Source organism: Oncorhynchus gorbuscha, linkage group LG15 (genome assembly GCF_021184085.1).
Source record: "Oncorhynchus gorbuscha isolate QuinsamMale2020 ecotype Even-year linkage group LG15, OgorEven_v1.0, whole genome shotgun sequence".
NCBI lineage: Eukaryota > Metazoa > Chordata > Actinopteri > Salmoniformes > Salmonidae > Oncorhynchus > Oncorhynchus gorbuscha.
The window spans coordinates 25901732-25926843 of record NC_060187.1 but is presented as its reverse complement, the minus strand read 5'-3'; the positions used below and the strand labels follow the sequence as shown (position 1 = coordinate 25926843).

Genomic DNA, 25112 nt, shown 5'->3' with positions numbered 1-25112 from the left:
CAAGGGGTCTGAGGATCTCATCTCGGTACCTAATGGCAGTCAGGCTACCTCTGGCGAGCACATGGAGGGCCGTGCGGCCCCCCCAAAGAAATGCCACACCATGACTGACCCACCGCCAAACTGGTCATGCTGGAGGATGTTGCAGGCAGCAGAACCTTCTCCACGGTGTCTCCAGACTCTGTCTGTCACATGTGCTCAGTGTGAACCTGCTTTCATCTGTGAAGAGCACAGGGTGCCAGTTGCGAATTTGCCAATCTTGGTGTTCTCTGGCAAATGCCAAAGGTCCTGTACGGTGTTGGGCTGTAAGCACAACCCCCACCTGTGGACGTCGGGCCCTCATGGAGTCGGTTTCTGACCGTTTGAGCAGACACATGCACATTTGTGGCCTGCTGGAGGTCATTTTGAAGGGCTCTGGCAGTGATCCTTGCACAAAGGTGGAGGTAGCGGTCCTGCTGCTGGGTTGTTGCCCTCCTACGGCCTCCACGTCTCCTGATGCACTGGCCTGTCTCCTGGTAGCGCCTCCATGCTCTGGACACTACACTGACAGACACAGCAAACCTTCTTGCCATAGCTCGCATTGATGTGCCATCCTAGATGAGCAGCACTACCTGAGCCACTTGTGTGGGTTGTAGACTCCGTCTCATGCTACCACTAGAGTGAAAGCACCGCCAGCATTCAAAAGTGACCAAAACATCAGCCAGGAAGCATAGGAACTGAGAAGTGGTCTGGTCACCACCTGCAGAACCACTCCTTTATTGGGGGTGTCTTGCTAATTGCCTATAATTTCCACCTGTTGTCTATTCCATTTGCACAACAGCATGTGAAATGTATTGTCAATCAGTGTTGCTTCCTAAGTGGACAGTTTGATTTCACAGAAGTGTGATTGACTTAGTTACATTGTTGTTTAAGCGTTCCCTTTATTTTGAATTTCCTATAGATGTTATAACTGCCATGGGTGTTTCACAACTGAGTGCATAATAAATACTGAATGACTTAAATTGTAATAAAGAAATACAAGGTTTTCAAAAGTATTTTATATTAATTGCTTTTGTTTTCTTACATATTCATGAATTGTTTATCACGATGGGGAAAATGAAAGCACAATTGACAAATTAAATGTTCAGTCTTTCAATCTACATGGAACAAAAATATAAATGCAACATGTAAAGTGTTGTTCCCATGTTTTATGAGGTGAAATAAAAGATCCAAGAAATTGTTATTTCTCTACCGTAAACTGCCTCCAGCGGTTTAGAGATTATGGCAGTACATCCAACTGCAGACCACGTGTAACCATGCCAGCCCAAGACGTCCACATCCGGCTTTTTCACCTGCAGGATGGTCGGAAATGAGCCACCAGGACAGCTGATGTAACTGGGTTTGCACAACTGAAAAACGTCCTCACAAACTGTCAGAAACCATTTCAGGGAAGCTCATCTGCAAGCGCGTCCTCATCAGGGTCTTGACGTGAGTGCAGTTCGGCATCGTAACTGGCCACTGGTATGCTGGAGAAGTGTGCTCTTCACAGATGAATCCTGGTTTCAATTGTACCGGGCCGATGGCAGTGTATGGTGTGTGGGCGAACGGTTTGCGGATGTCAACGTTGTGAACAAAGTGCCCCATGGTCGCGGTTATGGTATGGGTAGGCATAAACTACGGAAAACGAACATGATTGTATTGTATCGATGACAATTTGAATGAGATCCTGAGGCCCGTTGGTGCCATTCATCCGCTGCCAACAACTCGTTTCAGCATGATAATGCACAGTCCCATGTCGCAAGGATCTGTACACAATTCCTGGAAGCTGAAAATGGCCTATACATTATTCCATGTCCTGCATACTCACCAGACAGGTCACCCATTGAGCATGTTTGGGATGCTCTGGGTCGATGTGTACGACGGCGTGTTCTGTATTCCCAGTCATGTGAAATCCATAGATTAGGGCCTAATGATTTTATTCCAATTGATGATTTCCTTATGAACTAACTCAGTAAAATACTTGAAATTGTTGCATTTATATTATTAAATGGAAGCAAGTTGTTTTCACATAACGTTTTTGGTTTGAAGTTGTGCGTCTTAAAGCTGATACGGCCACTTGTAACTAATCTCTCCTATGAGAGAAAGGAGTCAGAATGCTAGTTTTTAATAACAATGGAATATTATGTGGAATGAAAAAGCTGAGTTGAAATGTAATACATTGACGTGCATAAGGTTATTGTGTTGCCAGAGTGGAAGCATCAAGGCCCAACTGTTTCAGACCAAAGCAGGCCAGGCACCACTCAAACGTAACAGCTTTCAGGAAAAATTTAGTAGCTACAGCAATTCTGTGTTTACTTGTCAAGGTGAGGCCGTGCCCTAGGCACCCATACTGTGACCAAGTAGGCTCCAAGAGGCACTTCCTTGGTTAGATTATGGTTAAGGTTCACACTTTAGACATTAGATTAAGTACAATAACAGCAGTAGTGTGGTCAAGATAGTGGTTGTGGTTTGAGGTTGGGGTCGGCGGTCACCACTCCAGTTCCACAGGGTATTTGCCTGTGAGGCAGGCAGTGCAGTGGCCCACTCTCCTGCTGGCCTTGGTGTTGGTGCTGATCCGCTCATCCTTCTGGAGGGAGTGGATTCCCCCCTGCACCGCTGACACCAGGCCCTCCACTGACAGATACTGCACGCTGGTGGCACCTATATTACAGAACATCGTTTTAAGATCTGGACCACACACATGTCGAATAATAAGTACATCGAATAATAAGTATTCCGAATCTCACCAATGTAGCCAGCAATGTCCTTAAACTCTGGCCTGTTAGCAATGAGCTCCTCTTTTGTGGGGATGTTGATGCCCATGTAGCAGGGGAACCTGATGGGTGGGGAGGCAACGCGGATGTGGACCTATGGGAGGGGAGGTCAACAACCAAAATGAGTGGTCATTACAGACAGACAATGTGAGACCCGATGTCGTCTTTCATGGTCGAGAAGGAACCTGCAAGTAAGCATTTCATTGGACGATGTATACCATGCTTATCACATACATAAGACTAATAAAACTTGAGTAATCAACCATTATAAACAGGAGAGAGAGACTAACATACTGTATAATTGATATTAAGAGCAGGACTGATAATGATAAACTCTGGGCCACTCACCTCTGTGGCTCCTGCTTCCTTCAACAACTTGATTATGGGGGCGATGGTGTTGCCCCTGACGATGGAATCATCAACAAGCACCACCCGCTTGCCTGCAAAGTTGTCTGTCAGCGCACCAAACTTCTTGGCCACCCCCAACTGCCTGAGGCGTGTGTTTGGTTGAATAAATGTCCTCCCAACGTAGCGATTCTTACACAGAACCTCTACGTACGGCAGTCCCGACTGCAGAGATGGAACAGAAGAGTACAAACTGAAGCCTAGAATATTGTATGAATATGCACGAGTCAGAATATGCACCCTATTGCTATCAACATTCAATAGGTGCCACAACTCACCTGCTCCGCGTATCCCAGTGCAGCAGGAGTAGCAGACTCGGGCACAGTGCTGACCACGTCTGCCTCTGTAGGGGCCTCAATGGCTAGCTGCCGTCCACAGCGCTGCCTGACTGTGTACACCATCTGACCTGCAACACCAGGTGGAAACACTGAGGAAACTATAGCTAGTCTAGCATCAGCTAAAAGCAAGTAATGTGCTGTAACCTCCCAGCCAAACTATTTACTACTCTCACTGACTCAGTACTACAACTTAAAACTTTTTTGTGTTGTTAGCCAGGACAACTACTATCTATGCCTACCTTCAAATATGGAGTCTGGTCTGGCAAAGTAAACATATTCAAAGATGCAAAAGGCAGGGAGGTCTCCCTCGGGGCGAGGGACGATGCTTAGGGTCTTCACACCGTGTTTGGAGATCTGGACTATCTCTCCAGGCATCACCTCTCTGTGGTACCTAAGGAACAGACAGACAGAGAGAAACTTGTGAGCCACAGGACCACACGTTGCCATGGCAATAAGAGGTTGGTCACTGGTGATGAGAGCTCACTTGGCACCGATTGACTGGAAGCTGCAGGACTCTGATGACACCACCCAACCCTCTGTGTCTCCCTCACCAGCACCTGACAGAGGACACAATATGGCCTTGTCAATCATCCATCCTCTCAATTTTATATACAGTACCAGTCAAAAGTTTGGACACACCTACCCATTCAAGGGTTTTTAATAACACATATGGAATCATGTAGTAACCCCCCAAAAAATGTTAAACAAATAAAAACATTTCACATGAGATTCTTCAAAGTAGCCACCCTTTGCCTTGATGGCAGCGTTGCACATTATTGGCATTCTATCAACCAGCTTCATGAGGTAGTCACCTGGAATGCATTTAAATTAACATTGGTTTTCCCAGCAGGAAAATGCTTCCAGCAGGACAATGCTCCAAGCCACACAGCCAGGTCAATCAAGGTGTGGATGGAGGACCACCAGATCAAGACCCTGTCATGGCCAGCCCAATCTCCAGACCTGAACCCCATTGAAAACCTCTGGAATGTGATCAAGAGGAAGATGGATGGTCACAAGCCATCAAAGCCGAGCTGCTTGAATTTTTGAGCCGGGTGTGGCATAAAGTCACCCAACATCAATGTGAAAGACTGGTGGAGGGCATGCCAAGACACATGAAAGCTGTGATTATAAAATCAGGGTTATGGGGCCTCCCGGGTGGCTGGGTTCGAGTCCAGGGTCTGTCGCAGCCAACCGCAACGAGGAGGCCCATGGGGCGACGCACAATTGGCCTAGCGTCGTCCGGGTTAGGGAGGGTTTGGCTGGCAAGGATATCCTTGTCTCATGGCACACTAACGACTCCTGTGGCGGGCCGGGCGAAGTGCACGCTGACCACGTGTGCGGTGTTGCCTCCGACACATTGGTGCGGCTGGCTTCCGGGTTGGAAGCACGCTGTGTTAAGAAGCAGTGCGGCTTGGTTGGGTTGTGTTTCGGAGGACGCATGGCTCTCGACTTTCGCCTCTCCCGAGTCCGTGCTGGAGTTGGATACCACGGAAATTGGGGAGAAAAGAGGGGTACATTTATTTTGTTTAAATCAGGGATATTACACCAAATATTGATTTCTGAACTCTTCCTAAGTTAAAACATTAGTATTTTGTTGTTTAGAAATGAATATGAACTTATTTTCTTTGCATTATTCGAGGTCTGGCAACACTGCATCTTTTTGGTTATTTTGACCAGTTGTCATTCTCTGAAAATGAATGCTCTAAATTACAAGATTTTTATTTGGGAGAAATGTTGTCAGTAGTTTATAGAATAAAACAAACATTTTACCCAAACACATACCTATAAATAGTAAAAGCAGAGAAACCGAATTTTGCAGTGGTCTCTTTTTTCCAGAGCTGTATATAGTTGCGGTCAAATATATTGGCACACTTGCACGACTCACTATTTCTTCTAAAATAATATGACTTATTTATATATATTTTTTTACTTTGTGTTCACACAAGTATTTTTGTGATTTACAAATTGCACAGGACCAAAAAATACAATTTAGAATTTTCACTTTAGTCAAAAAAAATACCTGAATCATAATTTGGTATGCTAATATATTTGACTAACTTTACATAGATTAGTAACTCTGCTCGTAGATGAGTTAAATCAAAAATACACATGACAAAGACACACAAATACCATGCAGCGCTAAGGAAGCACCAAAAACACCTGCAGTGTGGAGTTTAGAAATGGGGACGAGGCGTCCGATGCTGAGCGGTCTGTTTCCATACGGGTCACGGATAGCATAGATCACATCTGTGTACATCACCAGCAGTGAGTAGGATGTAGGGGTCTCATGCATCAGGTTCTTTATCCTGCAATATAAAGAATAACAATCAATCAAGATGATGATCTTTACAGGGCGTAAAAGAAATGGTGTATTATTGGAATGGATTAGAAGGCCATAGTATGGACCTGGCCACCCAGTCAGGGGCATCCAGCTCCTCCATGGGCGGAGTCAGAGCCAGCAGCTGGGTGATGAGCTCACTGTCTGAGCTGGTGGAGAGACCCACGCCGTGACGCATCACCTGCCATACACACAGTTATGTATGCTTATACACAAATACACAATAATCAACTACAATATAAACAAATGCACACACAGTCATTGCATATGACAGCATGGCCCACCTTTTTACGCAGTGCGGCTGCATTGACCAGCTCCCCGTTGTGTGCCACAGCTATCTTGCCGTGCAGTGTGTCCACTACAAAGGGCTGGCAGTTCTGGAGCTCAGAGATGCCCGTGGTGGAGTAGCGTGTGTGCCCGATGCCCAGGTTACCATAGCGCAGCTTCAGAAGGTCCTCAGGTGGAAAGGCATTGTTCACTAACCCCATCCCCTGTGAAGGGAAGCGACATACCAAATCAGAACAATAACACATGCAGACATCTTGGACACACATACTGAACTAAAAGCTTGTGCATTCATAATAATAAATACAAATTGTAGCCAAAATGTGATTAGTAAAGCTTTAACGTGATGACATAACTGTTGTCTTATTTCTGTACAGCAGGTTACCTCCCCGTCTGAGACTTTAGTTGACATGTTAATGTGTTTTGGGGGAAAAGTGGTGGTATTGTGCTTAGTTTGAGGACACTGAAAGGATGTTGAGTAATCATCATTATCTGGAATGAGTGATTATAGCCATGTTTCTCTTTCATGTTTTCTTACTGAATGGTTCTGTATGTCACACATTTTTACCTTGAGGGTGTTGTACGTTGGTGGGTTGACTCCATTACTTGTGACGATTCCAGCACTTTCCTGACCCCTAAATAAACAAAGACAAATAAATTGCTTGAATAACATTTAGGTTCTAGTCTTGAAGACAATTTGCTTAATGCAACATGTTTGAGGCTAGCTTTTCTGTATGTATACTGTTTTAGGGCAGTCTTAACCGGTTTGGTAAAGGAGAAGTGTTTTAGAACAGAGGAAAAATGATGGGGTATGTGTATCTGCAGTGGAGTTGCCTTATATGGAGTGGCCTTGCACTGCAGCCTCAGCCAATTTGCCAAGCTGCTTCTCGGATTACAGTCCATCCGTTCCTCCCCCACACCACACAGCTTAAGCCAGTAGTGAGGCTGCTTTGATTTGGTGGGCGTTCCTCTCGGCTTAACCGCCTGGTTGCCTTGGGAACCAGACACCAGAGGAAGGGGGGCTGGGAGAGAAAGAAGCATTTCCAGGTCAGCTCAAACATGGAGAAAGGAGCAGGGAGACAAAGAGGAGGTGAAGAGGAGGCGATTCTAGAGGTGGAGGAGACAGGTGCAGCAGGGCAGTGGAGGGAAACTGAGGTGCTGGCTCTTCTGTCAGTGTGGGGGGAGCTGGGAGCAGCTCAAAATTCAGGTGTATGCAGTAGAGCCGCTTTTGAATGCATCTCAGAGCAGCTGAAAAGGCTGAGCGTGCTGCGTGGCTGGAGGGAGTGCCAGGCCCAGTGCAGGCGGCTGGGACTTCAGGGCACGAAGGCTGAACAGCCAGGCACATCCACCAACTACAGCCAGGGGGAAGCAGCCATGATGGACACCCAAATGAACCAAAGTGACTGGGAGGAAAAGGAGGATCTTACCAGTGAGAAAGAGGCTCACTCTTCCTCAGTCATAATACAGGAAGGTAACTGGAACAATGTACTGGCTGAGAAAAAAATAGTATAATGCTGACACACTGGACTAATTTACAATAGAATAAAATCGGAAGATGTTTAGTATACACAAATGTAGTCTAATTAGCATAATCTTTGAGGTATCCCTCATTTAGATAAAGAGGCTGCTTCATGACAGAAATGTTGACTCAGACATAACTGGAGTCACATACCATTAGCCAATAAAAAGGGTTACACTGAATCTAAATAAACCAGAGTATCAGTAACAGACAATATCAAAAATGGACCCCCTGATTGACATTCCTTTAAAAATGCATGTGTGTTTGTTTAATGAGGCCTGTGTCAGATTCTTCACGAGGCTCTCCCTTATGCCCAATACGTAGGCCGCCATTGGACAGATGAGGAGGTGCGAGCTCTGCTTTGTGTCTGGTCTGACCGCCACGTCCGCCAACGCCTCAAAGGAACGCTACGCAACAAGGCCATCTTCCAGGAGATGGCCCGCTGCATGCAGAGGGGCTTCGGAGTGGTGCGCAACTGGAAACAATGCCGCACTAAATACAAGAACCTCAAGTATGAGTACAAGACAGCCAAGAGTGCCCAGGATGCTGCAGGCAGCAGTGGAAGTGGCCCAGGAAGGTACATGAAGTTCTTTGATGAGGTAGAGGGCATAGTGCTGGACAGGGGATTTGAAGGGTGCCAGGATATGCAGAGAGGACCTGAAGGGGACCAGGGAGCTGGGAGGCTGGGCCCTCTGAAAGGCAAGACTCAGTCTAAAGAACCCAAAGGAGACCTGGTCATTGAGATAGACGGTGAGATTTTAACAAAAAATAATAATACTACAAGTTTATAGCTGGTGATGAGATACTGAATGAATACATTGCTTAGACCTACTTTTAACATTTCTAGAACAATGCATCTTTCAGATGACAACAGTGACAATTATGAGCTAGACACAGACCAAAACCAAAGGGAATCAGGTATGTATAATCAAATAACCTATAGCAGAAAAGCCTTCTAAAATGCTGTGCAGTACATGGGCTTGGCATAATTGCTTATGCTCACTCTATTCTACATTCTGTCTCCCATCCTAGGAGTCCATCTATTACCATTGGATCAATCTAGCTCCGAGCAGTTCCACGTGGTAACGGTGTCTGACACAGGCCGGAACTGGAGTGACCAGGAGGTGCATGCTCTGATCCAGGTGTGGTCGGAGGAGGGTGTGTGCAGGCAGCTGGAGAGCTCCACCAGGAAGAGGGATATCTTTGTGCAGATCTCCTGCCGGCTACTGCAGCAGGGGGTGGAGCGCGACTGGAAGCAGTGTCACACCAAATACAAGAACCTCAAGTACCTGTATCGCTCCCTACAGAGGGGCAGGGCTGACAGCACAGACCCACGCCGTCTCATGAGGTTCTATGATGAGGTGGATGCCATTTTGACCAGGTCGGATAGTGGACCTGCCATGGGATATGAGGAACAAGCAGAGGCTGGCGCCATTTTGGCTGGGGCCATGATGGGGTATGAGGATGACACAGATGCCATGACTTGTCCAGTTAACTCTTACACAGCTCAAAGCTATGAGGTTATCCCAAAGAATGAGGACAAACAAACACACACAGGTAAGAAAGTGACTCCTTTGTAGAGCAACCTAAGGTCACTCCAAATCATTTAGTGGTGACTATATAAAAGTCACCACTAAATGCATTTGTCCACAGGCTAGAATGCAAACAAACAGCTATGATTAGTGAGTTTTCTGTCTGTAACTGACCACAGTGGGGGCTGTCCTGGGTATCCAGGTCATGTTGCATTCCTGTATTTTGACCTTGAGATCACAGTAGTCCATTATTAAACACTCCCTGTTCAGAAATGACTCTCCATATCACAACAATTTAAAAATAAATGGGGGTAACTGCATCCAATGTGTCCCTCATGATGTAAGCTAAACTGTGGAAATGAATTCCTTGTGACTCGGAACATGCTTCTGTTAATCAAACAGAACGTGACCCACCCCAGCCCCCTTTCATCTAAGACAATGGCTTCCCTGATTGACTGATAATTGGCTTCCTTCATAGCTGTAGTTTAGTGGTGACCATAAAAAAACATAGCAGACACTCCAACGCAAGCCATTACATCTTCAGACATATCCCACATCTTTTGTTGCCTATAACAAGCTAAACTATAACATTAAAAAAATAAACCCTATCAGCCCCAATGATGGTAGTTTGAGCCAGTAGAACCTGGTTGGAGAAAATAAGTTATGAAATTGTGCATTAGTGATGTTGCATGCCTCTGTGTTCCTTCAGACAATTCTGATACCGATAAAAGACAGGATCTGACTGCAAAAAGAGGACTGAAAAGGAAAGCATTGATTCAAGGTTTGAAATTGTACCTCCTTCCACAATTATGTATCATCTCATTTTTAAATCCACTTGCGGACCAAAGGCTCAGTAACAGAATAATGATGGACGTGTGACTGTGTCAGTCCTGTGACTTACCAATAAGAGTCCTGATCTAATCATGGGAGAGCGGGCTGGTGAGAGGAGTCAAAACTGCTGAGAATGTGCAAAAAACACTAGCCTTCTTTACAAAACTGAAATTTGAATTCAGTGTATCCATGTGCTCAAAACACAGAACAATAAGATTGCTATCTGCACATTCTTTAGTATACATTTTGAAATGTTTTCTCAGAACACATCAGCACAATCAACTTGAGAGGACCAAGGTCAAGAATCAGACTTCTACACAAAAGTGATTGATGAATCAATGATGAAGGCATTTAACCCCTCAACTCAATCTCTCATGTATTAGCCCTTTTGAATCCTTGTTTTCTTTAGATACCTGTAGAATTGTGAAGAAAAATGATACTGGGAGCAGCTGTGCTGAGAGTACTGATTTCCAGTGCAAATTGGAGGAGGAACAAAACATTCCCATTACAGAGATCAACTCAGTCTACTCAATGGCAGCCTCTGTCCGACACAAACAGGTAGGCCTAATCACGTCCGAATGTTACAAATGATGTTAACATCATTGTAACCAGTTGACTGTTGTATATAATAGGAGTAAATATGTCTGAAAGTTGTGGCACACAATACCTTTAAGAAAGATATTGAGTGGGAGTCTGCATTGGAGAAATGTAGCAGTCTGGAATCCAAATAAGTCCAGAGATCGCCATACTTTAACGGGAAATAACGTAACACAATGTACAAAGTTGGGGCGGCAGAGAAGCCTAGTGGTTTGAGCGTTGGACTAGTAACCGGAAGGTTGCAAGTTCAAACCCCCGAGCTGACAAGATACAAATCTGTCGTTCTGCCCCTGAACAAACACACTGTTCCCAGGCCGTCATTGAAAATAAGAATTTGTTCTTAACTGACTTGCCTAGTTAAATAAAAAAGTTGAAAAGCAATGTGGAACGTTGACGTCACACCTACACGTTGTTTTGAGACATTGCGAACTACAATGCATTCTTTAAGTGATGAAAGTTGTAACCATTATAGCAGTGTAGCTAATCAATTATGGGCAAGATAGTGGGAATTTATGATTAGCGGATGGCTATACAAAACGACGCTATTTAAATTTGCTACCTAGAAAACATCAACTCACCTATGTTGTAGCGCGACAAGTCCCAAAGTTAACACTTGGGCAACTTCTAGTTGCGTTGGCCATTCTCCTGCGGCAACACAGCCGAAAACTCCGCACTCTTCTCCGATGCCAGATTCTTCGAACTCGCTCATTCTTAAATTCCTGGGCCTCTGGTCTACTTCACACAGCGTGTATCTATCTCCACGCTTCAAACACTGGCCACGTGTTGACAACAGAGCTACGGCTTAACGAACGGGCTCAACCTACAGGGATACAAAATGGGGAACTTCATTGACGTCCCTCACAACAGACGGAGTACTCCGTGTCAAATTGCGAAAGTAATACAAACTCATATCGATTTAGGACTTTGACTGAGCACCGATATGTAGACATTCACCCTATGTTTTTTGGTGATAAAGTTATTAGATTTATTTGAAAGTATTCAACAGATACTAAGTTTAAAAAAAATCAAAGACACCTATTTTACAACTATGTCAGTGTTTGGGATGATCTGATATGTTGGGGTGGGCAGCGGAAGAAAAAGTTTTCCCCACGTGGTGAGGCCTACATTACTATAATTGGTTATTCCCGAATCAATACTCAATTGTAATTGGCTTTTCTGGATTCAGAAAATCAGTCGTGACTCCTACAGCACATTTCTCTTTTTGCGCCGAATCCACGAGTTGCAGGTAAAGTGGCGAGAATTATAGATGAAAGTAAGATATTTTTGGTGTACATTTCCCACACTGTTGATTTAATTTAACTTTACTTGCTTTATTTTTCAGGTTTTCAGATTATCTACCAACATGGCACCTGCATCAGGTATACTTTCATGTAAAATAAAACTTGTACAACATTTTTCTTCAGTTGCAAACAGCATCAAGTCGGAGTGACAAATTTGTAAATCGCTCTGGATAAGAGCGTCTGCTAAATGACTTAAATGTAAATGTGACAATATAATTCGATTCCCACTGTAAACCCGGGTTTCCGTAAGTAAATAAGTGTTTCAGCGTCGATTTCGTACTGATGTTTTTCTGCTTTCTGTTAAAGTGCTGAAACTTGGACAGAAACTAAATGAGGGAAAGACCAAGCAGATATTCGTGCTCGTGGATGAGCCAGGCCATGTTCTGGTCCAGTCCAAGGACCAAATCACGGCCGGGAATGCGGTGAGGAAGGACCAGATGGAGGGGAAGGCCGCGATAGCAAACAGAACCACGAGCTGTGTTTTCAAGCTACTGCAGGAAGCGGGTGAGTCTTCTGGCTACAGTGTTTTCAATTATCATTCATGATTGTAGTTTGTTAATGATTAGTTTGGTTATGTGTCGGTGAGTGTGATAACTAGTTTAGATGTGCCCTCCCCCATATATTCATAATATTCTGTAATCAATTTGAAAGCTTTATGGTAATGTGAGAATATATATATATATATTGTCTGGCTGTGCCAACGATCATGAGTGCATTTGTCCACAGGCTAGAATGCAAACAAACAGTTATGATTAGTGAGTTTTCTGTCTGTAACTGACCACAGTGGGGGCTGTCCTGGGTATCCAGGTCATGTTGCATTCCTGTATTTTGACCTTGAGATCACAGTAGTCCATTAATAAACACTCTCTGTTCAGAAATGACTCTCCATATCACAACAATTTTAAAAGAAATGGGGGTAATTGCATCCAGTGTGTCCCTCATGGTGTAAGCTAAACTGTGGAAATGAATTCCTTGTGACTCGGAACATGCTTCTGTTAATCAAACAGAATGTGACTCAGCCCCCTTTTCTCCCCTTCATCTAAGACAATGGCTTCCCTGAATGACTGATAATTGGCTTCCTTCACAGCTGTAGTAGTGGTGCTGTTTAATCACCAATGGCTGAATAAGTCCTTGTGTTCTTTTTATACCTCAGGCATTAAGACAGCCTTTGTAAGGCAGCAGTCGGAGACTGCGTTCGTGGCAGCCCACTGTGAGATGATCCCCATTGAGTGGGTCTGCCGACGGGTGGCTACTGGATCCTTCCTGAAGAGGAACCCAGGCGTCAAGGAGGGCTACAGGTTCTCCCCTCTGAAAATGGAGACGTTCTTCAAGGTGTTTGTGTGTGTTTGTATCTGTCCAATCATGCCTAGCAGAGAAAGTCTGATAATCCTATATTCCTGCTTAATTTGCACACATTCATTTTCTGCTCAAGTGAAAACATTGCAAGTTAGGTGCTTCATCCATCATCAATCTTCATACAAATATTTCCGTGTTCTACAGTTTACATCGTTATCTGAAATCTTGGTTGCTATTTGTTTATCTTAGGATGATGCCAACAATGACCCTCAGTGGTCGGAGGAGCAGCTGCTGGAGACTAAGTTCTCTCTGGCTGGGCTCAACATCGGCCGCTGTGAGGTGGACATCATGAACCGCAGCACTGTTGCCATCTTTGAGGTTCTGGAGAGGGCCTGGGCCACCCAGAACTGCACACTGGTGGACATGAAGGTATGTGGCTCAGCACCACCCTCAGATGGTCAGGGGAGGTAATGAAGTGGACCATTGTTTTGCTCTTAGTTAGTTCTGGAAATTTTGCATTGAATATCTTCCCGTTAGTTAACATGCATTTCTCTGACTGTTTGACAGATTGAGTTTGGTGTGAATGTGCGCACCAAAGAAATTGTGCTTGCTGATGTGATTGACAATGATTCCTGGAGGCTGTGGCCTGCAGGAGATCGGAGTCAGCAGAAAGACAAACAGGTGAGATGGTCTGCTGCATAGCTCTGTCTAATGCTGCTATCCTGCCTTCCCTTTATGGCAACATTAGCATTTTTCCATAATTTAACCACCTCAGATTTTGAGTTGCACCATGTTAACTGTAGTATAAATCTGTGTCCTCTTCTCTGCAGGTGTACCGGGACCTGAAGGAGGTGACTCCTGAGGCCATGCAGATGGTGAAGAAAAACTTTGAGTGGGTCTCTGAAAGAGTGATGGTAGGCTAGCTTTGTGTATCCCACTAGTCCGGTGTCCTTTAGCCTAAAATAACAGGAGCTGACGAGCTGTAGCTCTTATCAGGACGACAGCGAACTAGTTTGTTTTGAATCAACATACTGTAATGATAGAGGATCAGGGCCCAGATTTACAAAACACGTCTTACGCAAAAACTTAAAGATTCTTAAGAAAAAATAAGAACTTCGTAAGTGCAATTCCTCAATATTTTAAGAATGAATGATTTTCATACAAACTTCTTATGTCTTTAAGATGTGTGTTGCTATGCAACTATTTTAGCTAGCAATGGCAATCATGTTATCTTATTTCTTACTGAGATTACTGTTCTAAAACATGTTCTTGGATTTAAAATTATCAATACTGAAACTTTCAGACTAAGTTTGAATTAAAAAGCTCATGAACGCAATTGTTTATCTCACTGCGCTTAGTTTAAGACAAGGATTTAGCTATCTTGGAATTAACATTTCCAATAACTTTATTTTCAATAATCTAATTTCTAAGGTGAAATGTAAATACATAAGAACCTTTTTGAAGAATAGTAACTTAAATCTATTGTTAAGGAAAAAATGGCAGTTAAGAAATTTGTGAACCTGGGCCCAGGTAGTTTAACACGAACTTGTCTGTTAATTGAGGTCCATTCCAGTGTTTTATAACCTAGACATTATGCGATTCTCACGTGAATCCCAGCATTTTAAATAGCTCAACCTTTTTGTGACCAGTCTTTGATCAACCCGAGTAATCTCCGATTTGCATACTCCCTCACAACCTCTGTCAATTTTAACCCAGTTTGTTTTAATCTGTCACATGACACACAGAGACATGATACAAGTACAGCCCAGAGTGAAATAGTTTAGGTTTGGCATTCAGTAGAGACTGATGGGGTGTCTGTGTGTGTCCCTAGCTTCTGCTGGAGCCCAAGGCCTGTGGCAGAGTGGTGGTTCTGATGGGCTCCACCTCTGACCTAGCCCACTGTGAGAAGATCAGGAAGGCCTGTGGCTCCTACGGAATCCACTGTGTCCTCCGAGTCACCTCTGCACACAAAGGACCAGACGAGACTCTTCGCATCAAAGCTGAATACGAAGGTGGGCTGAGCTCAGCCTTATAGCCCTAACCTTACTGGCAACCCCTAACATGCTGACCATGCCGCTTGTGTTGCATGTGCGAGCATTTGCAAAATAAATGTACACATACATGATATTCGATCATTGCACACACACTGCTCGCGCGCGCAAACGAGCATCTGCATTGCCAGGTGCTAAAATATAAGTTAGTTCTATTTGTGACGCTCAATGTGCTCCATGTCCTGCCTCTCCATCTCCTCGAATTTAGGTGTATATACGCACGTGGGTGATTGAAAGATGAACGGAGGTCGGTTGTGATAATGCACCTTATTAAAGTTGGTTGCCAATCGCCATATAAAGTCCAAAGAAAAAGAAGCCTGAAGTAAGGAGGGGAGATGACGAGAAATGAATTTGGTTGACCATTATATCTGTGGACTAATTGTCAGAGTAGAGAACCTTGTGCATTTCAGGACAAATTAGCTAGCTAAATAGGGCAAATTAGTTAGCAACAGCAAGCTAGCTAAATTGCCCTAAATGTTTAATGCCTTTTGACCTGTCCCTAAATTAATATAATTGGTTCTGAGTTGGTTTTGATATTTCAACTGATTGCGTTTGGTGTGGGTGGACAAAAAAACAAGAACGTAGCTACCCCTCTCTACATGGGTTGTACAATCTGTTGCCTGCTTATTGAAAGTGGAAGATTATGTGGTACATACATTTTGAATAATGGCTCAGTATGTGGAGTAACTGTGCAGTATACTGGCTAAAATAATGCCTATCTAATATAAAACATTATACATTTTACTCTTCTGTATGGGTGGGCTAATGTGCAGTATTTTCCCAGGAGACGGAGTACCGACTATGTTTGTTGCTGTGGCGGGCAGAAGCAATGGCCTTGGTCCAGTGATGTCAGGAAACACCGCCTACCCAGTCATCAATTGCCCTCCTATCACCCCTGACTGGGGGGCACAGGACATCTGGTCATCTCTTCGCATGCCCAGCGGTGAGTACATCTTTCCATGTGGTCTGTCTTGCTGTGTGTGTACAGTAATGTATGGTTATTCTCCTTGAAATGAATCTGTGTGTTTACCCTAGCCCTGACTGCTCCTCTCTCCCAAAGGTCTTGGCTGCTCCACAGTCCTCTCCCCTGACGCTGCAGCCCAGTTTGCAGCTCAGATCTTTGGGCTCAGTGACCACCTGGTGTGGTCCAAACTGCGGGCCTCCATGCTCAACACCTGGGTGTCTCTGAAGCAGGCTGACAAGAAGCTGCAGGCCTGTAGCCTGTAAGGAGCCACCTGTACTGTACCATTCCAAACCCTGCCAGAGCTCTCTAAGATGGGCATTGTGAAGGGTCACTGCTTGGCTGTGTCATGTCTAATGAAATATTTACCATGTAAAATCAGCCCTACAACACATTTCTCTAAACATTCCCTTAATAAAGTGATTCATGTTTATAAACATCTGTTTTAGATTACTATGTTTTTCTATTTCATATACAGTATACACTACATGACCAAAGGTATGTGGACACCTGCTTGTCAAACATCTAATTCCAAAATCATGGTCATTAATATGGAGTTGGTTCCCCTCTTTGCTGCTATAACAGCCTCCATTCTTCTGGGAATGCTTTCCACAAGATGTTGGAACATTGCTGCAGGAACTTGCTTCCATTCAGCCACGAGCATTAGTGAGGTTGGGCACTGATGTTGACAGATTAGGCCTGGCTTGCAGTTGGCGTTCCAATTCATCCCAAAGGTGTTCAATTGCTTTGAGGTCAGGGCTCTGCAGGCCAGTCAAGTTCTTCTACACCAATCTCGACAAACCATTTCTGTATGGACCTCTCTTTGTGCACAGGGCATTGACATGCTTAAACAGGAAAGGGCCTGCCACAAATTATTGCCACAATGTTGGAAGCACAGAATCGTCTAGAATTTCACAGCCACAGACTATTTGTCCTCCACCAAACTTTACAGTTGCCACTAGGCACTGGGGCAGGTAGTGTTCTCTTGTAATCTGCCAAACCCAGATTTGTCTGTCGGACTGCCAGATAGTGAAGTGTGCTTCATCACTCCAGAGAACGCATTTTGTCCAATGTCAGCTCCAGCTGACGCTTGGCGATCTTAGGCTTGTGTGGGGCTGCTTGGCCATGGAAACCCAATTCATGAAGCTCCCGATGACCAATTCTTTTGCTGACGTTGCTTCCAGAGGCAGGAACTCGGTAGTCAGTGTTGCAACTGAGGGCGGACGATTTTTACTCGCTTCAGCAGTCCCGTTCTGAGCTTGAGTGGCCTACCACTTAGCGGATGAGCTGTTGTTCCTCCAAGACGTTTCCACTTCACAATAGCAGTAGTTATAGTTGACCTGGGCAGCTCTAGCAGGACAGAAATTTGATGAACTGTCTTGTTGAGAAGGTTCCAACCCATGATTTAAATATGGTAGTGTACTGTACAGACACATCCAAACTGATTGGCACCCTTGATAAAGATAAGCAACAAAATACTGTAAAATAGTTCATACAAATACTGATCTATACACTTGGGTCCTCTACCAGGCAAGTGGTGTTCCAGTTGTTTTAATTGTTGCCAGTGTATAATTGGCATGTCTCTTCATTTGAGTTCTTTGCCTTTCCCCATGGTGATGAATGACAAATGGATTTTACATGTGTTACCTCATTTTTATACCCCGGTGAAACAGGAAGCCATGAAAGGCCACAATACAGTTCCTTAAACCAAATTTTTTCTTTTTCCAGTTTAAAGTTTTCTTGTTTGTCAATCAACCAACAAAACACATTCCACATTCAAATGTAATAATACATTTGAAAAAATAAAAATACAATTAAAATGAATGATAAAGTCAAATAAAAAACATGTGTTTTTCTTTTTTCCTTGGTGCATATATATACATACATACACACACACATACATACGCACACAACGAAATTAAAATAAAAACACCAAAAAAACATAACACTTGCAGCAGCACTATCAAGGTTCTTATCAGCTATTTCAAGCATTCGCTGAGACGACGGGCCAATAATTCGTTTTTAGGTTTTACAGTACCTTACACAACATGTATCTGTGCATTTCCCTAGTCACCCCGTTCACTCTGTCCAGTTTGAAATATAGTTGAATAGTGGAGACCAGAGTCTATCAAACTTGGGCTGTCTCTTGTGGAGGTCATAAGTGAGCTTTTCAAGAGGAAGAAAGTCAACAATCTGGTCAATCCACATTTTAAATGTAGGAGGGGTATTAGAGGCCCACAATAGAAGAATACATTTCTTAGCAAAGCATGTAATAGTCATAAGCAAATTTTCTCTGTCAGAATCAAGAACCAAAGTCCTGCTGGGCATTAAGAAGATAGATACACGGGGTCATATCAAACTGTACCTCTAGTATTTTCTGTGCAGCAGTATGTACAGATTGCCAGAATCTGGCAATCTCTCTACAGCTCCAAAATACATGCATATAGGTTCCACTTTCAGAGGTTCATCTTTTACAGTTAGGAGACATATCTGTTTTCATTCTATGGAGTCTCAAAGGAGTATAACAAAATTGGTACAAAAATTTGTAATTAGATTCTTTCATTTTTACACTGGTAGAGGAGCAGTATACCCTGTCGCAAGCCTCCGCCCATAACTCATCACTGATAGTCAGACCAAGGTCCTTTTATCCATTAAAGATATTTTGCCTTTAATGGATTGTGCTGTGACAAGAAGGGTTTCAACTTCATTCAACTGATTTCTAAACCTCTTGGAGGTAGATGAGGAAAATACATGTCTAATTTGAAGATATATTTTTTTTAATGGGATCTTGGCACATCAAATTCACTGCAGAGCTCTTGAAAGGATTTCAGTGTAGTGGTTTTCTGATGAAATAGGTCTGAAAATGTCCTGATTCCTAGAGTATGCCAAAGATTAAAGTTGGCATCCCTCAGGGCTTTTGGCAAGTCTGGGTTGCCTACTATAGGCGAGTGAGAACATATTTGGGAGGAAATGCCCAGGTATTTCTTACAGTCCCTCCACGCTAGTAGGGTGCTGTAAATCACAAAGGTTTTGGCTATGTTGCCCACTTCACTAAAGGTATTAATGAATATAATTGAGCTTAAGGGCAATGAACCACAGGATTGGGCTTCTATCTGAATCCACGTTGACTCTTGTCTGTTTGTGATGCATGTTGCGGATTTGGGCAGACCAGTAGTACAATTGAAGGGAGGGAAGGGCAAGACCACCCTTAGATTCAGGTTTCGATAGAGTGGAAAACTTGATCCTAGGTTTTTTATTGCCCCATATAAATTTGATGATGCTTTGGTTAGTTGTTTTGAAGAAGGAAACTGGGAGATAGCATGGGAGCATCTGAAATAAGTAGTTCAGTCTAGGGAGGACGTTCATACGGATTACAGTAATTCTTCCTACTAAGCTAATTGGGAGGGAGATCCAGGTTTGGAGATCGTTCTTGATTCGATCCAGGAGTGGAAGATAATTTTCCTTAAAAAGGCTATTCAGATCTGGTGTTATGAAGATCCCGAGGTATTGAAACCCCTGTGTTTTCCATTGGAAAGGACAAAGTGTCTTCATAGAGCTGGTGAGTGTAATATTGAGAGGGCAGAAAGTGGATTTGTTAAAATTGATCTTATAACCTGAAAACTTGCCATACTGAGCAATTGTGTCTAAACTGAGAGGGAGGGATTTCTCAGGGTTGGATATGTAGAGCAAGACATCATCCGCGTAAAGCAAAATCTTGTGCTGCAGTCCGCCTGCAGAAACACCCATAATACTTGGATTGCTCCTTATCAGCTCTGCCAGAGGCTCCGCCCCCAACAAGTAGAGCAGCGGGGACAGCGAGCACCCTTGTCTTGTGCCCCGTTCCAGAGGGAATCTGTCAGAGTTCAGTCCATTAGTAGTCACCATGGCATTTGGATGAGAGTATAGTGATTTTATCAATTTAATAAAATTTGGGCCCATATTGAACTTTTCTAAGACTGAAAACAGAAAGCTCCACTCCATCCTGTCAAACACCTTCTCAGCATCCAGTGAAGCCAGCAGGACAGGGGTCTTCTGTGCGTTTACTTGATCAATAATATCAAAAAGACGGCGAATGTTATCAGAAGAGTATCTGTCTCTAATAAATCCACTTTTATTATTTTGGGAAGAAGAGTGTTTAGTCTTTTGGTGAGCAATTTGGTAATTATTTTATAGTCGAAATCCAACAAGCCTATGGGCCAGAAGGATGAGCAGGATAGGGGTCCTTGTCCTTTTTTAGCAACACTCTAATGCGAGCTGTGTGCATTGCGTCTGGGAGAACTCCGTTTTTGCAAAAGTCCTCCAGCATTGGCATGAAGATAGGGCTGAGCTGGGGGAATCCATCTGGGCCTGGGGACTTATTAGGTGGCATGGAGGTAATTGCCTCCAGGATCTCCTCAGGAGTGAAGGGGGAGTTGAGATCTTCCTGGTCGGTCTCTGATAGTTTAGGTAGCGAGATTCCCTCTAGGAAAGAGTGGAGTTCTGCCTCCGTGTGTTTTCTCTCAGAGGTATAGAGTTTGAAGTAAAAATCATGAGAAGTTAAATTGATATTTTTTGGATCATATGTGACCTCGTCCTCTGCTGTTCGGATAGCCATGATTGTACGCTCTGACTCCTCCTTTTGTAATTGGTAAGCAAGCAATCTACTGGGCCTATTGCTATACTCATGGTATTTCTGTTTAGTAAAGAAAACGTTTTTTTTTTATCTCCTATCTCCCGAGTGTAGTCCAAATTCTGTTTGGCTTTGGCTGCTTTAAGATGACTCCAGGAGGTGCTGTCTAGGGATTGTTTATGTGGTTTTTCACAGCATTCCAGCTCCCTCTCAAGATCTAGCCTGTGTGCTTCCATTGCTTTTTTCTTAGAGGAAGCATATGCAATTAGATGACCTCTTAGTGTGGCTTTAGCAGCGTCCCACATTGTGGCCGGAGAAACAGGAGAATCTTTATTGTCTTGTGTGTAGTTGTCTATCCATGTAGTTACCAATGTGTGGAACACGTCATTTGATAGCATGGAGGTGTTTAATTTTCAGCTCTTTGACCTCGGGATGTTTTTGCAGAGGTTAAATCGGAGGTGGACAAAGGTGTGATCTGAAAGTGCTATGGGTCCGATTGTACAAGTGGCTGAATTTATGAAACTCTTTGGGATAAAAATGTAATCTATACGGGAGTAGGTGTTATGGACATTAGAGTAGTATGTATAGTCCATAGATGAGCTATTAGTCTCTCTCCAGATATCTATCAGTCCCATCTCTTTAGTAAGAGAATTCAACATCTTTGCAGATCTAGGATTTGTGGTGGGGACTTGAGATGATTTGTCTAGGGTTGGGTTAAGGGTACAATTAAAATCTCCGGCCACCACGCCAAAGGAGACACAATGCTCATTGAACAGGGTTATAATTTTTGACATGAAGGCAGGAGTATCTGTGTTAGGGGCGTATATGTTTAATATAGTAATTGGTTGACCATATAGTGACCCAGTTATCAAAATAAATCTCCCCTCCGGATCAGATATGTTTTTGTCAATTATGAATGGAACATTTTTATGGATAAGTATGGCTGTGCCTCTACTGTTTGATTTGAAAGATGAGAAATACACCTGTCCCACCCAAGCTCTGTGGAGTTTGGCATGTTCAGCATCACAGAGGTGTGTCTCTTGTAATAGCGCGATGTCTGCTTTTTCCTTTTTTAGAGCACATAGTATCTTTTTCGTTTTATTGCATGCCCTAGACCATAGCAGTTCCATGTCAATAGAGATAAGGTACTAGTCATCGTCATCGAGCAGTAATCAGTGTCGGCGCCGACAGAGATGGCCGCCTCGCTTCGCGTTCCTAGGAAACTATGCAGTTTTTTGTTTTTTTTACGTGTTATTTCTTACATTAGTACCCCAGGTCATCTTAGGTTTCATTACATACATTCGAGAAGAACTACTGAATATAAGATCAGCGTCAACTCACCATCAGTCCGACCAAGAATATGATTTTCGCGACGCGGATCCTGTGTTCTGCCTTTCAACCAGGACAACGGAATGGATCCCATGCGGCGACCCAAAAAAACGACTCCGTAAAAGAGGGAAACGAGGCGGTCTTCTGGTCAGACTCCGGAGACGGGCACATCGTGCACCACTCCCTAGCATTCTTCTCGCCAATGTCCAGTCTCTTGACAACAAGGTTGATGAAATCCGAGCAAGGGTAGCATTCCAGAGGGACATCAGAGACTGTAACGTTCTTTGCTTCACGGAAACATGGCTCACTGGAGAGACGCTATCGGAGGCGGTGCAGCCAGCGGGTTTCTCCACGCATCGCGCCGACAGAAACAAACATCTTTCTGGTAAGAAGAGGGCCGGGGGCGTATGCCTTATGGCGAATGAGACATGGTGTGATGAAAGAAACATACAGGAACTCAAATCCTTCTGTTCACCTGATTTAGAATTCCTCACAGTCAAATGTCGACCGCATTATCTACCAAGAGAATTCTCTTCGATTATAATCACAGCCGTATATATTCCCCCCCAAGCAGACACATCGATCGCTCTGAACGAACTTTATTTGACTCTTTGCAAACTGGAATCCATTTATCCGGAGGCTGCATTCATTGTAGCTGGGGATTTTAACAAGGCTAATCTGAAAACAAGACTTAAATTTTATCAGCATATCGAATGCGCAACCAGGGGTGGAAAAACCTTGGATCATTGTTACTCTAACTTCCGCGACGCATATAAGGCCCTGCCCCGCCCTCCTTTCGGAAAAGCTGACCACGAGTCCAACGCTGGTCCGGCCAAGCTGACTCCACACTCCACTCTACGTGGACTGGGATATGTTTCATATTGCGTCAGATAACAACATTGACGAATACGCTGATTCGGTGTGCGAGTTCATTAGAACGTGCGTTGAAGATGTCGTTCCCATAGCAACGATTAAAACATTCCCTAACCAGAAACCGTGGATTGATGGCAGCATTCGCGTGAAACTGAAAGCGCGAACCACTGCTTTTAATCAGGGCAAGGTGACTGGTAACATGACCGAATACAAACAGTGCAGCTATTCCCTCCGTAAGGCTATCAAACAAGCTAAGCGTCAGTATAGAGACAAAGTAGAATCTCAATTCAACGGCTCAGACACAAGAGGTATGTGGCAGGGTCTACAGTCAATCACGGACTACAAGAAGAAAACCAGCCCAGTCACGGACCAGGATGTCTTGCTCCCAGGCAGACTAAATAACTTTTTTGCCCGCTTTGAGGACAATACAGTGCCACTGACACGGCCTGCAACGAAAACATGCGGACTCTCCTTCACTTCAGCCGGGGTGAGTAAGACATTTAAATGTGTTAACCCTCGCAAGGCTGCAGGCCCAGACGGCATCCCCAGCCGCGCCCTCAGAGCATGCGCAGACCAGCTGGCCGGTGTGTTTACAGACATATTCAATCAATCCCTATACCAGTCTGCTGTTCCCACATGCTTCAAGAGGGCCACCATTGTTCCTGTTCCCAAGAAAGCTAAGGTAACTGAGCTAAACGACGGTAGCACTCACTTCCGTCATCATGAAGTGCTTTGAGAGACTAGTCAAGGACCATATCACCTCCACCCTACCTGACACCCTAGACCCACTCCAATTTGCTTACCGCCCAAATAGGTCCACAGACGATGCAATCTCAACCACACTGCACACTGCCCTAACCCATCTGGACAAGAGGAATACCTACAGTGCCTTGCGAAAGTATTCGGCCCCCTTGAACTTTGCGACCTATTGCCACATTTCAGGCTTCAAACATAAATATATAAAACTGTATTTTTTTGTGAAGAATCAAAGTGGGACACAATCATGAAGTGGAACAACATTTATTGGATATTTCAAACTTTTTTAACAAATCAAAAACTGAAAAATTGGGCGTGCAAAATTATTCAGCCCCTTTACTTTCAGTGCAGCAAACACTCTCCAGAAGTTCAGTGAGGATCTCTGAATGATCCAATGTTGACCTAAATGACTAATGATGATGAATACAATCCACCTGTGTGTAATCAAGTCTCCGTATAAATGCACCTGCACTGTGATAGTCTCAGAGGTCTGTTAAAAGCGCAGAGAGCATCATGAAGAACAAGGAACACACCAGGCAGGTCCGAGATACTGTTGTGAAGAAGTTTAAAGCCGGATTTGGATACAAAAAGATTTCCCAAGCTTTAAACATCCCAATGAGCACTGTGCAAGCTGTCATCAAGCTCGAGACCCTGGGTCTCGACCCCGCCCTGTGCAACTGGGTACTGGACTTCCTGACGGGCCGCCCCCAGGTGGTGAGGGTAGGCAACAACATCTCCACCCCGCTGATCCTCAACACTGGGGCCCCACAAGGGTGCATTCTGAGCCCTCTCCTGTACTCCCTGTTCACCCACGACTGCGTGGCCACGCACGCCTCCATCTCAATCATCAAGTTTGCGGACGACACAACAGTGGTAGGCTTGATTACCAACAACGACGAGACGGCCTACAGGGAGGAGGTGAGGGCCCTCGGAGTGTGGTGTCAGGAAAATGACCTCACACTCAACGTCAACAAAACTAAGGAGATGATTGTGGACTTCAGGAAACAGCAGAGGGAACACCCCCCTATCCACATCTGTGGAACAGTAGTGGAGAGGGTAGTAAGTTTTAAGTTCCTCGGCATACACATCACAGACAAACTGAATTGGTCCACTCACACAGACAGCATCGTGAAGAAGGCGCAGCAGCGCCTCATCAACCTCAGGAGGCTGAAGAAATTCGGCTTGTCACAAAAAGCACTCACAAACTTCTACAGATGCACAATCGAGAGCATCCTGGCGGGCTGTATCACCGCCTGGTACGGCAACTGCTCCGACCACAACCGTAAGGCTCTCCAGAGGGTA

At 44.3% G+C, this 25112-nt stretch overlaps 2 protein-coding genes across 5 annotated transcripts; one reads left to right on the top strand and one right to left on the bottom strand.

Annotated features, from left to right (window-relative positions):
* Positions 1 to 1012: 1012 nt before the first annotated feature.
* LOC123996808 (amidophosphoribosyltransferase-like) lies at positions 1013 to 11691 on the bottom strand. Its single transcript, XM_046300531.1, has 11 exons — positions 11213 to 11691; positions 6724 to 6790; positions 6155 to 6361; positions 5939 to 6051; positions 5693 to 5838; positions 4017 to 4089; positions 3772 to 3923; positions 3473 to 3600; positions 3138 to 3359; positions 2763 to 2883; positions 1013 to 2676 (listed from the first exon to the last, which is right to left on the bottom strand). Exons 1-11 carry the CDS (start codon positions 11341 to 11343, stop codon positions 2504 to 2506), a joined length of 1533 nt encoding a protein of 510 aa, XP_046156487.1. The 5' UTR covers positions 11344 to 11691; the 3' UTR covers positions 1013 to 2503.
* LOC123996807 (multifunctional protein ADE2-like) lies at positions 7200 to 16680 on the top strand. Of its 4 annotated transcripts, XM_046300527.1 has the most exons (15): positions 7200 to 7626; positions 7999 to 8424; positions 8539 to 8592; positions 8707 to 9231; positions 9916 to 9987; positions 10447 to 10595; positions 11977 to 12013; positions 12242 to 12439; positions 13089 to 13267; positions 13481 to 13660; positions 13799 to 13912; positions 14062 to 14145; positions 15063 to 15243; positions 16067 to 16225; positions 16343 to 16680. In XM_046300527.1, the coding sequence occupies exons 1-15, from the start codon at positions 7215 to 7217 to the stop codon at positions 16507 to 16509; spliced, it is 2937 nt and encodes a 978-aa protein (XP_046156483.1). In that variant the 5' UTR covers positions 7200 to 7214; the 3' UTR covers positions 16510 to 16680. The 4 variants fall into 4 exon arrangements, with proteins under 4 accessions (XP_046156483.1, XP_046156484.1, XP_046156485.1 ...); XM_046300528.1 differs by lacking the exons at positions 7200 to 7626; positions 7999 to 8424; positions 8539 to 8592; ... (1 more) ...; positions 9916 to 9987; positions 10447 to 10595 and adding exons at positions 11158 to 11529; positions 11821 to 11880; XM_046300529.1 differs by lacking the exons at positions 7200 to 7626; positions 7999 to 8424; positions 8539 to 8592; ... (1 more) ...; positions 9916 to 9987; positions 10447 to 10595 and adding an exon at positions 11164 to 11529.
* Positions 16681 to 25112: the final 8432 nt, after the last annotated feature.